The sequence below is a fragment of the Parasteatoda tepidariorum genome, chromosome 1, assembly GCF_982258835.1.
Source record: "Parasteatoda tepidariorum strain Cologne lab strain chromosome 1, Ptep-v5.0, whole genome shotgun sequence".
Taxonomy (NCBI): domain Eukaryota; kingdom Metazoa; phylum Arthropoda; class Arachnida; order Araneae; family Theridiidae; genus Parasteatoda; species Parasteatoda tepidariorum.
This window is the reverse complement of record NC_141755.1, coordinates 117,377,564-117,394,198: the sequence shown is the minus strand read 5'-3', so window position 1 is coordinate 117,394,198 and position 16,635 is coordinate 117,377,564. Positions and strand designations below refer to the sequence as shown.

The 16,635-nt window shown below is 31.8% G+C and overlaps 1 protein-coding gene across 6 annotated transcripts in view; it reads right to left on the bottom strand.

Annotated features, from left to right (window-relative positions):
* LOC147816769 (ATP-dependent RNA helicase TDRD9-like) overlaps nt 1-1,871 on the bottom strand; it is a 42,025-nt gene extending 40,154 nt beyond the window's left edge. For 2 of the 6 annotated variants that reach the window (XR_015429077.1, XM_087151133.1), the window contains exon 1: nt 1,777-1,871. Coding sequence is in view for 1 of the 6 variants with exons in the window: in XM_087151127.1 (XP_087007253.1) it covers nt 1,777-1,861 (85 nt within the window). In the remaining 5 variants the exon portion in view is untranslated. Of the gene's footprint in view, nt 1-1,317; nt 1,718-1,776 lie in introns of those variants that run through there. The other 4 variants (XR_015429076.1, XM_087151127.1, XR_015429079.1 and 1 more) reach the window with 3 other exon arrangements.
* Between the last annotated feature and the right edge of the window lie 14,764 nt (nt 1,872-16,635).

Sequence of the window (16,635 nt, the reverse complement as noted above, 5' to 3'; positions counted from 1 at the left end):
CAACTAAAGAGCGCAGTAAAATTAAATATCAAATATTTGGCTTAATAAAGAATGTTTTAAATTTCACATAATTTACAAAAATCAAGTTACTATGTGAAATCAATGTCGCTTTATTAACATTTCCAAAAAATTGAGGACATTTTTACCTTTTCAAAAGGCACCTCAGGGAAGCAGGGGTAATTGCGAGCCCAAGTCAAAATTCCGGAAAATTTCTTGAGTTTTAAAAAAAAAAGTTTAAATTGAAAAAAATTTAAAACAAGTTTTTTTTCCTTTTCTGAATATTACTTAATTTACACACACCTGGAGAAGTAATTAAAATTTACAAACATGTCTTTCTTTCTTGAGTTTATGATTATAATAACTATTTACTGATAAAAAATGAATATTAATCATGAATATAAGCTTTTAAAGTACCTCTCTGGCTCTCCCTTATAAACAAATAAAATAAACTGAGTTTTTAAGTTCCACCTTTGAAAATTTGATCTCCGGAAACTTCGGTGATCAACGATTTTTTGAAACGTCTGAACCTTCAATCCCCGGTAACTCCAGGATCACTGTTACCGAAAAATCCGGATTTTTTCCAGAGCACAATCAGCCCTGGGGAAGTCCCCCTCTGATGATATTTCTCTATTGTGATCTGCCAGGCTAACTACAATAGCCGAGGTGCCACATTTTTTAATAGGAAATATTTAATGTAGAAGTTTAAAGGGATCGGAAGTTGCCAAGACTAAGGGGGAAAATTCCCCCTGGGTGCCAAACTTCCAGCCCGACCCAGAGCTAAGTTAACAGATAAAAGAGCCAAAGCGTAATGCCTCAAAAGTCCTCCCTATTGCTTTGATTAAAAAGAATCAAGCGTCAGGGTGCAAGGTGCATTGCCAAATTATTCAACAAAAAATAAGCACCTTTTAAGCACTTTTCAAGCACTCAAATAATATTTTTCAAAAGCACTTTAAAAAAATCCCAATTAGGCAGAATTGGAAAGTGTTTGACAATTGACGGCTTTATCTGGTTTTAACAGTCATTTCAAAAACAAAAACTTTCGGCATTGTTTTAGACAATTGTCACAATTTTTAATCATATAAATCGAATGGCATTTTAATACGCTACGGACTGACGATATGCGGAAATAGATTGGAGTTGAATTAATTGCGAAAACGTTGAATAGAACAATGTGAACAGTGTCTCTCTGCATACTTCGTAGCGAAATTTAACACGGTAAAGGAAAAATCTCATTTTGGAAAAGGGAAATATTAAGCACTTTTTAAAAACATCCAATGAAAAATGCACCTTTAAGTACTTTTTACAAACGCTACGCACCCTGAGCGTGTGAAGAGGTTTATCCTTTCTCAAATAAACACAAAACAGAGATTGTTGCATAATTAAAAACAGTTGAAAGTCATTCCTTGCTTCGGAGACCACCTTACTTATGAGGAAACAAACGCTCAAACAATTAAGAGGCTTCACCCTGAGTAACAGAATTGAAATGACAGTATGCTTAACTCCTCGCAACGTTGCAAAAATGTGGTGTTTATAATGCAGGCGTCGTTTTATAGAGGACAGGACTTAAATACAGCGTGGAAAATATTCACAAAAATCTGCTTCGTAACCAATATAGCCGTAAATATCACGCCACTAAAAATTCCGCTGAAACAATTGGCAAATCTCATAACTAATAATATAGTTTAGAATCATCCGAAGTTTACTACTTAACTACAGTTAACAAGCATAGAATATTACAAAATGCGGAATAAAAATTACCAGAATAAATGTTTGTACCTTTAAATTTTTCCAACCGAAATTCAATACCTAAAAAGTCCAACTTTCGTATAAAAATGATGGTAGAATTGATGATGACCGTCATGCAGTTTTGGAACTCTTTGCAGTATTTCGCTTATAGCTCGCTTATTGCAGAACGCGTGATAGGCTGTAGTTGTAGTACATCAGGGACTAATATGTACGTCGTACAAGGGTGCATAAAAATTTCCTTTATTACGATTGTTTGGTATATAAAACTCTAATATCTGGCAGAGTTTGAAAATTATAAGTTAATATTAAAGGGAATTACGTAGTGAGTCGTGTGCGTAACTCCGGAGTCGAAATTTATCCGTTTTTCAGCTATTATTCCCTATTTCCCAAAGAAAAATAATTACTTTTATACATACAACACTTTATTCACGTTGAAATTTCGAAAAATAAATTTTAAAAAGAAAAATAACGTAAATAGAAAAAAAAATTAAAAATTAATCCGTGACCAGGACCGAACCCCTAAGCACCGAGTCAACAAACTTCTTTACCCATAGCGCTAACAACCACACCACGACTCACACGTTGCTTCTACGAATATATAGCTAAAAGAACGTCCTTCCGTTTAATTAACAAAATCTATTTTGGCCCACTATGTGCCCCCTAATTAGTGTATAAATATTTCCTTTGGTACGATTTTTTGGTATATAAAACTGTAATTGCTGGCAGAGTTTGAAAATTTTAAGTTAATATTAAAGGCAGTTACGTAGTGAGTCGTGTGCGTTGCTCCGGAGTCGAAATTTATCCATTTTCCAGCTATTATTCCCTCTTTCCCAAAGAAAAATAATTATTTTTATATATATAACACTTTATTCACGTTGAAATATCGAAAAATAAATTTTAAAAAATCAAATAAAGTAAATAGAAGAAAATTTTAAAATTAATCCGCGACCAGGACCGAACCCATGACCTCCGAGTCCACAAACTTCTTTACCCATGGCGCTAACAACCACACCACGACTCACACGTTGCTTCCACGAATATATAGCTTAAAGAACATCCTTCCCGTTAATTAACAAAATCTATTTTGGCCCACTATGAGCCCCCAAATTAGTGTATAAAAATTTCCTTTATTACGATTGTTTGGTATATAATACTCTAATTTCTGGCAGAGTTTGAAAATTATAAGCTAATATTAAAGGGAGTTACGTAGTGAGTCGTGTGCTTAACTCCGGAGTCGAAATTTATCTGTTTTTCAGCAATTATTTCCTCTTTCCCAAAGAAAAATAATTATTTTTATATATATAACACTTTATTCACGTTGAAATATCGAAAAATAAATTTTAAAAAATCAAATAAAGTAAATAGAAAAAAATTTTAAAATTAATCCGCGACCAGGACCGAACCCTTGACCTCCGAGACCACAAACTTCTTTACCTATGGCGCTAACAACCACACCACGACTCACACGTTGCTTCCACGAATATATAGCTTAAAGAACTTCCTTCCCGATAATTAACAAAATCTATTTTGGCCCACTATGTGCCCCCTAATTAGTGCAAAAAAATTTCCTTTATTACGATTGTTTGGTATATAAAACTCTAATATCTGGCAGAGTTTGAAAATTATAAGTTATTATTAAAGGGAATTACGTAGTGAGTCGTGTGCGTAACTCCGGAGTCGAAATGTATCCGTTTTTCAGCTATTATTCCCTCTCTCCCAAAGAAAAATAATTACTTTTATATATATAACACTTTATTCACGTTGAAATTTCGAAAAATAAATTTTTCAAAGAAAAATAAAGTAAATAGAAAAAAAAATTAAAAATTAATCCGTGACCAGGACCGAACCCCTAACCACCGAGTCAACAAACTTCTTTACCCATAGCGCTAACAACCACACCACGACTCACACGTTGCTTCCACGAATATATAGATTAAAGAACTTCCTTCCAGCTAATTAACAAAATCTATTTTGGCCCACTATGTGCCCCCTAATTAGTGTATAAATATTTCCTTTGGTACGATTTCTTGGTATGTAAAACTGTAATTTCTGGCAGGGTTTGAAAATTATAAGTTAATATTAAAGGCAGTTACGGAGTGAGTCGTGTGCGTAACTCCGGAGTCGAAATGTATCCGTTTTTCAGCTATTAGTCCCTCTTTCCCAAAGAAAAATAATTACTTTTATATATATAACACTTTATTCACGTTGAAATTTCGAAAAATAAATTTTGAAAAGAAAAATAAAGTAAATAGAAAAAAAAAAATTAAAAATTAATCCGTGACCAGGACCGAACCCCTAACCACCGAGTTAACAAACTTGTTTACCCATAGCGCTAACAACCACACCACGACTCACACGTTGCTTCCACGAATATACAGATTAAAGAACTTCCTTCCAGCTAATTAACAAAATCTATTTTGGCCCACTATGTGCCCCCTAATTAGTGTATAAATATTTCCTTTGGTGCGATTTCTTGGTATATAAAACTGTAATTTCTGGCAGTGTTTGAAAATTATAAGTTAATATTAAAGGCAGTTACGGAGTGAGTCGTGTGCGTTGCTCCGGAGTCGAAATTTATCCATTTTTCAGTTCTTATTCCCTCTTTCCCAAAGAAAAATAATTATTTTTATATATATAACACTTTATTCACGTTGAAATATCGAAAAATAGGTTTTAAAAAATAAAATAAAGTAAATAGAAAAAAATATTAAAAATTAATCCGTGAACAGGACCGAACCCCTGATCACCGATTCAACAAACTTCTTTACCCATGGCGCTAACAACCACACCACGACTCACACGTTGCTTCCACGAATATATAGCTTAATGAACTTCCTTCCCGTTAATTAACAAAATCTATTTTGGCCCACTATGTGCCCCCTAATTAGTGTATAAAAATTTCCTTTATTACGATTGTTTGGTATATAAAACTCTAATTTCTGGCAGAGTTTGAAAATTATAAGCTAATATTAAAGGGAGTTACGTAGTGAGTCGTGTGCTTAACTCCGGAGTCGAAATTTATCCGTTTTTCAGCAATTATTTCCTCTTTCCCAAAGAAAAATAATTATTTTTATATATATAACACTTTATTCACGTTGAAATATCGAAAAATAAGTTTTAAAAAATAAAATAAAGTAAATAGAAAAAAATATTAAAAATTAATCCGTGACCAGGACCGAACCCCTGATCACCGATTCAACAAACTTCTTTACCCATGGCGCTAACAACCACACCACGACTCACTCGTTGCTTCCACGAATATATAGCTTAATGAACTTTCTTCCCGTTAATTAACAAAATCTATTTTGGCCCACTATGTGCCCCCAAATTAGTGTATAAAAATTTCCTTTATTACGATTGTTTGGTATATAAAACTCTAATTTCTGGCAGAGTTTGAAAATTATAAGTTAATATTAAAGGGAGTTACGTAGTGAGTCGTGTGCGTAACTCCGGAGTCGAAATTTATTCGTTTTTCAGCTATTATTCCCTCTTTCCCAAAGAAAAATAATTACTTTTATATATATAACACTTTATTCTCGTTGAAATATCGAGAAATAAATTTTAAAAAGTAAAATAAAGTAATTAAAAACAAAAATTAAAAATTAATCCGTGACCAGGACCGAACCCCTGATCACCGATTCAACAAACTTCTTTACCCATGGCGCTAACAACCACACCACGACTCACACGTTGCTTCCACGAATATATAGCTTAAAGAACTTCCTTCCCGTTAATTAACAAAATCTATTTTGGCCCACTATGTGCCCCCAAATTAGTGTATAAAAATTTCCTTTATTACGATTGTTTGGTATATAAAACTCTAATTTCTGGCAGAGTTTGAAAATTATAAGTTAATATTAAAGGGAGTTACGTAGTGAGTCGTGTGCGTAACTCCGGAGTCGAAATTTATCCGTTTTTCAGCTATTATTCCCTCTTTCCCTACGAAAAATAATTATTTTTATATATATAACACTTTATTCTCGTTGCAATTTCGAAAAATAAATTTTAAAACGTAAAATAAAGTAAATAGAAGAAAAAAATTAAAAATTAATCCGTGACCAGGACCGAACCCCTGATCTCCGATTCAACAAACTTCTTTACCCATGGCGCTAACAACCACACCACGACTCACACGTTGTTTTCACGAATATATAGCTTTAAGAACTTCCTTCCCGTTATTTAACAAAATCTATTTTGGCTCCTTATGCCCTATCGAGGTATAAATGAGGTATATTTTAAAGGTATAAAGGAGGTTGTTATTTAAATACGTCGTTGAGGTTGAAAAGGGTGCAAATGAATACGTCAAAACCAACCTCAAATATACCTTAAATATATATTTCCAGAGGTATATATGTTTCAACTTGAGGTGTTTAATTTTACATCTGGGGAGAGGTAGATATTTACTACTTTAAAGTGTTTCATTTTCAACCTTAGGTTATTACTTATCAGCCTGAAGTATATTTTTTTACACTTGTGGAAGTATTTATTCAACAACCTAAGGTGTGTCATTTTACACTTCAGGTTATTATAAATCAACCTCAGGTGTATTTCTTTCGACTTCAGGTAATTATTTTTCAAACTCAGGTATCTAATTTTATGCTTGTAGAGGTATATATTTTTCAACCTATGGTGCGCCATTTTACTCTTCAGCTTATTATAAATCTACCTCAGGTGTATTTTGTTCGACTTCAGGTAATTGTTTTTCAACCTCAGGTATATAATTCTGTGCTTGTAGAGGTATATATTTATCAACCTGTGGTGTGTCGTTTTACACTTCTGGTTGTTATAAATCAACCTGAAGTGTATTTTCAGCACTTGGAAAGGTTATTTTTTATTAGCGCCATGTGTTCCATGTTCTACCTTAAGTTATTATTTCGCAACCTCGAGTATATATTTTTCTATTTTTAGAAGTATTAATTTATCAACCAAAGATGCGGCATTTTACACTTCAGGCTTATGTAGCTCAACTTAAATCTGTTTTTTTCTAGCACTTACGAAGGTGAGGTGTTATACGGACCTCCTAAGTTATTAATTTTTAGACTCACTATATAAAAAATATAATGTATATAAAGATATTATTTATATTATATGAAGAATAATGTATATCATTAAATTTTTTTCACTAGTAGAGATCATTTATCAACCTGAAATTTTTAATATTAGACCTTCGGCAGTAATTGCTTCTTTTGTTAAGCTATAAAAGAAAGTTTCAAATGCATAATTCTTCTATAATTTTAATAGATTGATTTAAATCATCTTAAAATAACACTTATTCAAATTCTACAGTTAGTAAAAATTATTTATGGGAACTCATACTCGTATTTTTAGAAGATAGTTGTCTAAGGTGCTTGAATTTTTAAAGCTATAAAACTACAAATTTAAATAATTAGTCAGCTGAAATTCAAAGTACTACTTTTATTTAAAACTAAAATGTGATTTTTTTTTACAAACCAACAAAAATATTTTAAATACTGTTTCCGTCTACATGTTGAAACTTGTAATTATTAGAACCTAAAAGAAAAAAAAAATATGAATTAGTAAGAAAGTCATAGTTACAATAATAGTGGCAGGTTTTAAAATATTAAAAATTGTTTTTTTTATGATTTAAATTAACTGGATGAAATTAATTTTCTTTTTCAGATAAATAGTATTACTCTTCTGCCATTTCTATTCAATCCTCGTAGCTAAAAGGCATGATATGTATCACAGCCACAAAATAAAATACACTGAAGACAGTATTACCATTAACAACATTTACAGAAACTCAAATATACAGGGTGTTTATAAAGTCCCTGATCCATTTTGATGTTTAATAACTCATAAAATTATAAAGATAGATTAAAATTAATAACATAAATGGTTAGATAGGCTCAAAAAGTTTCATGACCCTTGTCAATGAACTTCCAAGTGTGCCCCCTTCGTCGCACGGAGAATATCAAGTCGATAGTCAATTTCACGCCAGGTAACGGCAAGCATGTCGGCATCCACAGAGGGTAATGCGGTTATAATTCTGGCTTTTAGGTCATCAATGTTTGACACGATCCTCCTGTAAACATTGTCCTTTATAAATCCCCAAAGAAGAAAGTCCAGTGGCATTATATCGGGTGGCCAAGGGATTGAACCTCCTCGCCCAATCCATCTTCCTGTAAAATGGTCATTCAAAGAACTACGAACAATGATACCCCAATGAGGTGGTGCACCATCTTGTTGCAAAAAGACATGTGACTGAAGCTCTTCTAGTTGTGGAAATACGAAGTTTTCCAACATGTCTAAGTATACGACTGATGAGACCGTCTTTTCTGTAAAAAAGAAAGCTACCTGGCGTGAAATTGACTATCGACTTGATATTCTCCGTGCGACGAAGGGGGCACACTTGGAAGTTCATTGACAAGGGTCATGAAACTTTTTGAGTCTATCTAACCATTTATGTTATTAATTTTAATCTATCTTTATTATTTAATGAGTTATTAAACATCAAAATGGGTTTGCAATTTTAACACTTGTTTTGCAATTTTAACACTTTTTATTTTTCTATACATCTGGTAACATTAACTTGTAAGTTTGATAATTAGATTTTCTTTCTTTGTTTTTTTACAAATCTTTAAACTCAATAAACCAAGTCTATATTTTTAAACTTTTTGTCAGACTTCATGAATCTAATAGCTTTTTTTAAATTTTTGACGCTGATTCTGAAAAGGACTTACGTTATTGTCAATCACATCAGAGTTTCTTAAAAAATAGTTATTTTAATATTTTTTAATCAATGTAATCCAGAATTAAAAATCGTTTAATAAATTAAAAATTGAACGTTATGTGCCAATTTTTATTCTTTTTTTACACTCACTCGAATAGAACAAATTACAAGCTGATAAGGAGCATTTATTTTAAAATTGTGAGTAATTTTTATGTGTAGAAAATGTCTAAGAGAGAATGATTTGAAATAATACTTTTAAAATAAGTTGAGAATAATAACTTCTATATAACTTATAATATCGGGCAGAATAAAACTAATAGCTAGTTGTTACGAACATTTGTTTAAATATAAATACACATCCCATGAAGAAGTGAGCTAGTACAGTTACTAGTCTTCAATTATCAAATATCTAGCAAGCTATTGTTATCAACAATTACATAAATTCTGTAGTTTATTAGGAGAGATTACTTTTTCTTTTAGGTATAAATTCAGAACTATTTCCTAGGGGAAGGCTGAGCAGCTTGCTAGTCTCTTCTTCTGCGCCGCTGCGCATGTGCTATTTACAACCTAGGTCATCTCAGCAATATCAGGGAACTACTGTGGATAAGCTCTGTAAATATATATATATATATATATATATATATATATATATATATATATATATATATATATATATATATATATATATATATATATATATATATATATATATATATATATATATATATATAAATATAAATATATATATATATATATATATATATTTATATTTATATATATATATATATATATATATATATATATATATATATATATATATATATATATATATATATATAAATATATATATATATATATATATATATATATATATATATATATATATATATATATATATATATATATAAATATATATATATATAAATATATATATATATATATATATATATATATATAAATATATATATATATAAATATATATATATATATATATATATATATATATATATATATATATATATATATATATATATATATATATATATATATATATATATATATATATATATATATATATATATATATATAAACATTATAAACTTTGTATATATATAAACGATATGAACTTTGCAACAAATATCCAAACGATAAGCATACAACTATAGTAGAATTTCAAAGCAAAATTGCTATTTTAAAAATCTTTCTATTTTCAATGACTTATTTATAAGAGAAATCATGAACATTTTTCTCAATTAATCAGCGTGCATACTGCTACGTTAAAACATATACATTTAAGCAAAATAAAAGGAATAGTTCTATTTGAATAAATTACAAACAATAAACTTATACTGTGCATAACCTGCTGTAACGATTCACCAGTAACGTTACCCTAAACTGCGACGAAAAATATTTCGGTTATTCTCTCTTATTGCTAAGCCTACAACGATAGCCTCTAAGAATATCCTCCAACTTAAATTATTTAAGATCAGGACGCGTGGTTAAAACAAAAATAATAAAATTTGAGTTTGAAAATTGAAACCCATTTGATTAAAAGTGATAAAACTAAATTAATAAATGTCAAGCACACTTACCGAATTTCAAATAGACTTTCGATTGTCAACACACACGCCATTTACCGGTTCGCATGGAACTCTGGGAAGTGAGTTAGTTAATATGAAGTGAACTTTAAACAACCTTAAAACAAGCTTAGGTATAAATAAAATGACTTCATACACCTCAATAATTACCTCACTCTCTTTAGTTGAAATAAAGTATATTTTTTTATACCTCATAAATACCTCACTATCGTTAGTAGAAAAAGGGTATATTTTTTTATGCCTCGTAAATACCTCACTCTCGTTAGTTCAAATAAGGTAAACATTTTTATACCTCAGAAATACCTCTTTTGTTACAAGTGTAAGAAAATAAACTTGGTATACCTTAAAAATCACCTTATCAGTCTGGATGATTTGAAGTGAATTTTAAACAACCTCAAAACAAGCTGAAGTATATGTAAATCAACCTCGTACACCTTAATTACAACCTTTACAAGGTATAATTTTTATTGCTGTTTTCTCTGCAACCTTAAATATACCTCAAAACAACCTTAATACCTCAAAAATACCTCAAATCAACCTTAAATAAACCTTAAATTTTCGTAAGGGTGTGCCCCCTAAATAGTGTATAAAAATTCCCTTTGGTACGATTGTTTGGTATATTAAGATTGATTTATAAAACGTGAAAATTCAATCATTAGATCAAAATCTATTCAGGGTGGTCTGGCTTTTATTTTGTACACTATACATCGAGTTCTGTGAACAAAATGTTCTTAAATTCACTCCAAAGATATGATGAAAAAAACTGTGGGTCTAGGTTTTGAATCCACCCTGCTGTAGAGCGGGTACCAGCTTGTCAGGGAAATAAAGGCGGTAGGTGCACAATGCTGATTTTATTTTCACCACCACTCCTCGTTAGTCATAAATCGTGGAGTCTTAATATCGATGACCCTTTAGCTCACAATAGACTGTTGGGCGAATTTTTTCTGCACATAAATATTTTAAATAAAATTCTCTTCGTGCGAATATTTTATTGCCATACCATAATTAGGTTTGTAATAAGGTAAAATGAACGAGAGAAGGCCCCACATTTTAAAGGAACCGCAACGCATAGGACCCCTAAAGCCAAATTCGAGAAGGAAAAAAAAATGTAACAAAATATTGAAGAGTCAATTTTAAACTCCCGATTCGAATTTTATTTATTATTTTAATGAGATTGTTCGAATGAAAAGTTTCTAAAAAAGAACTATTACTTATACTTGTGTCGAGAAACCTTTTTAAAAGAAAGTTTTCGTATTGTACTTTCGCAGACTTTAAAAAAACAATCCAAAATCATGGTCTTATGCTCGTTTATTTGCTTTCCTTTAAATGAGGCCCTTTGCAAAATATTTTCTTATTATTTATTAATATTTTCGCTGAAAAGGTTAATATTTGCTTTATTTCGTTTCCTTTGAAAAAGGTTTTCGCTTAATATTTCTGCTAATCTAATCATGACAGCAAACAAAAATGCAAAAAATAAGGTTTACAATTTGCTTGTTTTTTAACCTAAATAACAATATTTTTAAAAAAAGATTTAAAAATCATTTTGTTTTCCTTTAAGAAGGAAAGGTTGGAAATTGCAATGTTTTTACGTCGTTGAAAAAAGGTTTTTACCGCAAAACTTTTCGTAACAATGAAAGTAAAGTTAAAACTCAAGGTTGTCGTAAGGTTACATGCTTTCTGGGTATGTATGTAGAAATATAATAGTGAGTTGAATAGCGTTTACATGAAGAAATTCGAAGTCAATATTCTGTATTAAAATACGGTCCTATATCTCCCTCTAATATGAACCTATAATATTGAAATTGGACCACGTATTATATTGCCGGGTAATAGTATAGCCTAAAAGAGGAAATAATTATAGACCTCATAGGGGGTACACAATGTGGCCCTGTAGTTCACTATGTATATCTAAAATAGTCTTCTGAAAAGCTTTAAAATGAGGAATTTCGTATTCTAAAAACCTTTAAAACGAGGCGATTCGAAGTTATTTTTCAATATTAACGCAAGGCCCGATATCAGGCCTTAATATTAATCCATAATATCTTAATTGGATCACTTATTATATTACCGGGTAACCCTTATGAAAAAATTGAGGTATAATTGAGGTATAAACGAGGTTTATTTTAAAGGTATAAAGGAGGTTGTTATTTAAATACGTCGTTAAGGTTGAAAAGGGAGCAAATGAATACCTCAAAATCAACCTTAAATAGACCTCCAGAGGTATATATGTTTCAACCTGAGTTGTTCAATTTTACATCTGGGGAGAGGTAGATATTTACTACTTTAAAGTGTTTCATTTTCAACCTTAGGCTATTACTTATCAGCCTGAAGTATATTTTTTTACACTTGAGGAAGTATTTATTCAACAACCTGAGGTGTTTCATTTTACACTTCAGGTTATTATAAATCAATTTCAGGTGTATTTTGTTCGACTTCAGGTAATTATTTTTCAACCTCATGTATCTAATTTCATGCCTGTAGAGGTATATATATTTCAACCTATGGTGTGTCATTTTACACTTAAGGTTATTATAAATCAACCTCAGGTGCATTTTGTTCTACCTCAGGTAATTATTTTTCAACCTCAGGTATATAATTTTATGCTTGTAGAGATATACACAGCGTGTCCCTAAAGTTTACTATGTATGTAAATCTAAAACAGTGTTCATAGAAGCTTTATTTTGAGGAAATTCGTCTTCTAAAACGCTTTGAAACCATAGAGTTGAAATACTTTTTCAACTCTATGTTTGAAACGTTCTAAGTCATTTTTCAATGCTAACGCGATATGGAACCTTAATATTATTTTAATTGCACCACGTATTATATTCACATGTAATAGCGTACCCTACCAAAGGAATTAATTATAGGTCCCATAGGGGGCACACAATTAGGACCCTAAAGTTTACTATGTATTTACAATGTGGCCCCGTTTGTTGGACTTAGCAATATTTGCAATTCAATACATTCTATTTTAGAAGGTGGCAATTTATTTATTTTTCCCTTTTATTAAAACTTAATAAACAGGAAAGATTTAATTAAGGTAAGATTTTAAAATATATATATTCTTTAGATAGTTAAAAGTGGAGTAAATATATATTATTTTTTTTATGTGTTTTTCGATATTCTGGAGGGTCCTGCATGTAGGAAATAAAAATTTTTTATTGGGAAAATGAAAAAATCCAGGAAAATCAGTTTATTTGCTCTTTTTCGACTTCTTTTGTAACATTTTGGATATTCTAGCATGCATGGGGTGCTTTAAGTGTGTGAAATCCAGCAAAGAAAGCTTAATGGAATAATAATCAGAAAGAATAAAAAAATAAAGTGGCTCGAGAAAGGTTCGAATTTCAAGACCCCCTAGCTCCCTTCAATATCAAGGTATAATTTTCAAACTCAGACCCTATGGTCCAAACAAGGCTGTCGAAGAAAATTTTTATAGGCCAATTAGGGGGGTCACAGTGGGCCCCTAAAGGATTGCGAAGATGAGAGGAGAGAGCTTTTGAAGCGAAACTGTGGTAGGCTTCACGTATCACCGTGAACAGGAAGGTAGGCCACCAGACAAGCAAGTTCGTTGCTTGAGGGAGGGGTCCTGGGTTCGATTCCCAGGGATGGACAAATTTTTGAAAAATTATATATATTTTTCCTTTTTTTTGTTTATTTTAAATTATATTATTTTTTTATGTGTTTTTCGATATTCTGGAGGGTCCTGCATGAAGGAAATAATATTTTTTATTGGAAAATTGGGAAAAAACTGGAGAAATCCAGGAAAATCAGTTTATTTGCACTTTTTCGACTTCTTTTGTAACATTTTGGATATTCTAGCATGCATGGGGTGTTTTCTGTGTGTGAAATCTAGCAAAGAAAGCGTAATGGAATAATAAAAAAAAAAGAATAAAAAAATTAAATGGCTGGAGAAAGGTTAAAATTTCAAGACCCCCTAGCTACCTTTAATATCAAGGTATAATTTTCAAACTCTGACACCCTATAAACGGGTTTTTGGCAGTGTATCGTGGGCAATGTTGATAGCCTTCGTGACTTTTGTTCACAGGTGCCCACTGGGTAACGCTAAATGAGCAACAATTCTGGCATCTTCATTGGCAAAGATTAAAATTCAGTGGAAAAATCCATTGGAAAAAAAAACGTTATATTATTTTTTTATGTGTTTTTCGATATTCTAGAGAATACTTTTTGTAGGAAATAATTTCTTTTAATTGGGAAAATGTGAAAAAACTGGAAAAATCTAGGAAAATCAGTTTATTTGCTCTTTTTCGACTCCTTCTGCATCACTTTGGATATTTTAGCATGAGTGGGGTGTTCTGTGTGTGAAATCCCGCAAAGGAAGCGTAATGAAATAATAAAGAAAAAAGAATAAAGAAATGAAATGGCGCGAGTAAGGTTCAAATTTCGAGACCCCATAGCTCCCTTTTAATATCAAGGTAGAAAAAAAAGAAAATTTTTTGAAAAATTGCCGAAGCTGGGATTCCTCGCTTCAACCGTGAGTTACTAGTCCGGTGCCTTGACCACCAGTCCACCGGAACACATGAAGCCTGCAACAATTTCGCTTCCAAAGCCTTCTCCCGATCAGCTATGCAATAGACCTTTGGAGCCCCACCCTGCCCCCCCCTCTTTCACCTATGAAAATTTCCTTCATCATGCATGTTTGGCCAATGGACTCCTACTTAGGGTCCGAGTTTGAAAAATATAACTTAATATTATAGGGAGTTAGACGGCTTCGAATTTCTAACCCCACCCCGCCTTTTTTTATTTTTTATTTTCTTATTATTATTCCATTACGCTTCCTTTAACAAAGATTTTACACATAGAACACCTTACGCATGATAACCTGTCGAATATATTTTAAAAATAAGATAAAATTATGGAAATAAACCATTTTTCCTGGATTTTTCCGGTTTTCACCCTTTTTTCGCCATTTTCCCAATTTAAAAAATTTATTTCCTACATGTAGGATCCCCAAAAATATAGAAAAACGCATTAAAAACGTATATAATGCAAAATAAGCGAAAGAAAAAGAAGAGAGAAATTTTTTTGCAAAGTTGCTACAACTGGGATTCGAACCTGTTACCCCCCGCTCCAACCATGAGTTACTAGTCCGGTGTTTCGACCACCTGACCACCCGAACACGTGAATCCTGCCACAATTTCGCTTCAAAAGCCCTCTCATGGTCAGCTATGCAATAAACCTTTGGGGCCCACAATGCCCTCCCCCTAATTCACCTATAAAAGATTCCTCCGGCAGGCATGTTTGAACCACAGACCCCAACTTAGGGTCCGAGTTCAAAAATTATAACTTAATATTAAAGGCAGTTTGGCGGCTTCGAAATTCGAACCCCACCCTGCCATTTTATTTTATTTTTTATTATTATTCCATTATGAGTTCCTTAACAAAGAAAGATGCTCGATTTTACACATAGAACACCTTACGCTTGATAAACTGTCGAATATATTGTAAAAATAATTTAAAATAATGTAAATAAACCAATTTTCCTTGATTTTTCAAGTTTTTACCCATTTTTCGCTATTTTTCTAATTCAAAAAAAATTATTTCCTACGTGTAGGACCCCCTAAAATATGGAAAATAATGTTAAAAAAGTACTATAATGCAATTTAAGCAAAAGAAAAAGAAAAGAAATTTTTTTGAAAAGTTGCCGCAGCTGGGATTCGAAACTGCGCCTCTTTGGCCCAGCTGTGAGTTACTACTCCAGTCTCTTGACCACCAGACCGCTCGAACACGAAACATCAAAGCAACGGGAAAAAAAGAACTGTTAACAAGTCAACTACGCACTACTCAATCCCGTTCGACGGACCATGGGTTAGAATCAGTGGCGTAGTGAGGGGTGGGCAAGGGGGGTCATCATGCCCCGGGCGCTACTCACAAAGGGGCGCCAAATGGTCCGCAAAACAAAAAATTGCTGGATAATTTTTATTTTTATTATAATTGGTTTCTGGAAAACATATTTTAATTTTAGTGCCAGTGTAATATAATTAATGTTAATTCATAAATAAAAAGGAACACTAATAGTCTAATTCGAAGTGTAATAATATATTCATAATAGAAATGGCACGTCTTGTTTACTGGCAGGGCTGACTCGACCTGTGTCCGACAGCACTTCCTTATGGCATCAACGCTGTGTGGTTACAGAAATTATCTCCTTTCTTGATTTATCTGATGAAACAATATGTTATAAAAAATAGTTGAAGTTTACAAAGTACAAATATTCTTTCCTTCAGAACAATATTTATTTTTATTTCCATAAACGCAATGTAGCTTACGCTTGTTAAAACGATAACAATAGCACTCTAATGTACTTATATGTACAGTCTAATGTACTTATATGGACACGGAAAAGTAGCCGGAAAATAACAACTAAAGGATCGAAAGGAGACACACAACAATTACAGCGTTTTGCCGTTTCTAGGAAAGGACGCAAACGCCGTATTTGTTGTGTGCCTGAGAAATATCTGCATTAAAAAAATAAATGATTCCCTATTTGTTACCTTCCGGATACTTTTTTCCGCGACTGTACGTATCTTTGATACTTACGACAGGTTGTGGAAGTCTGCAACAAATTAGGGAAATACT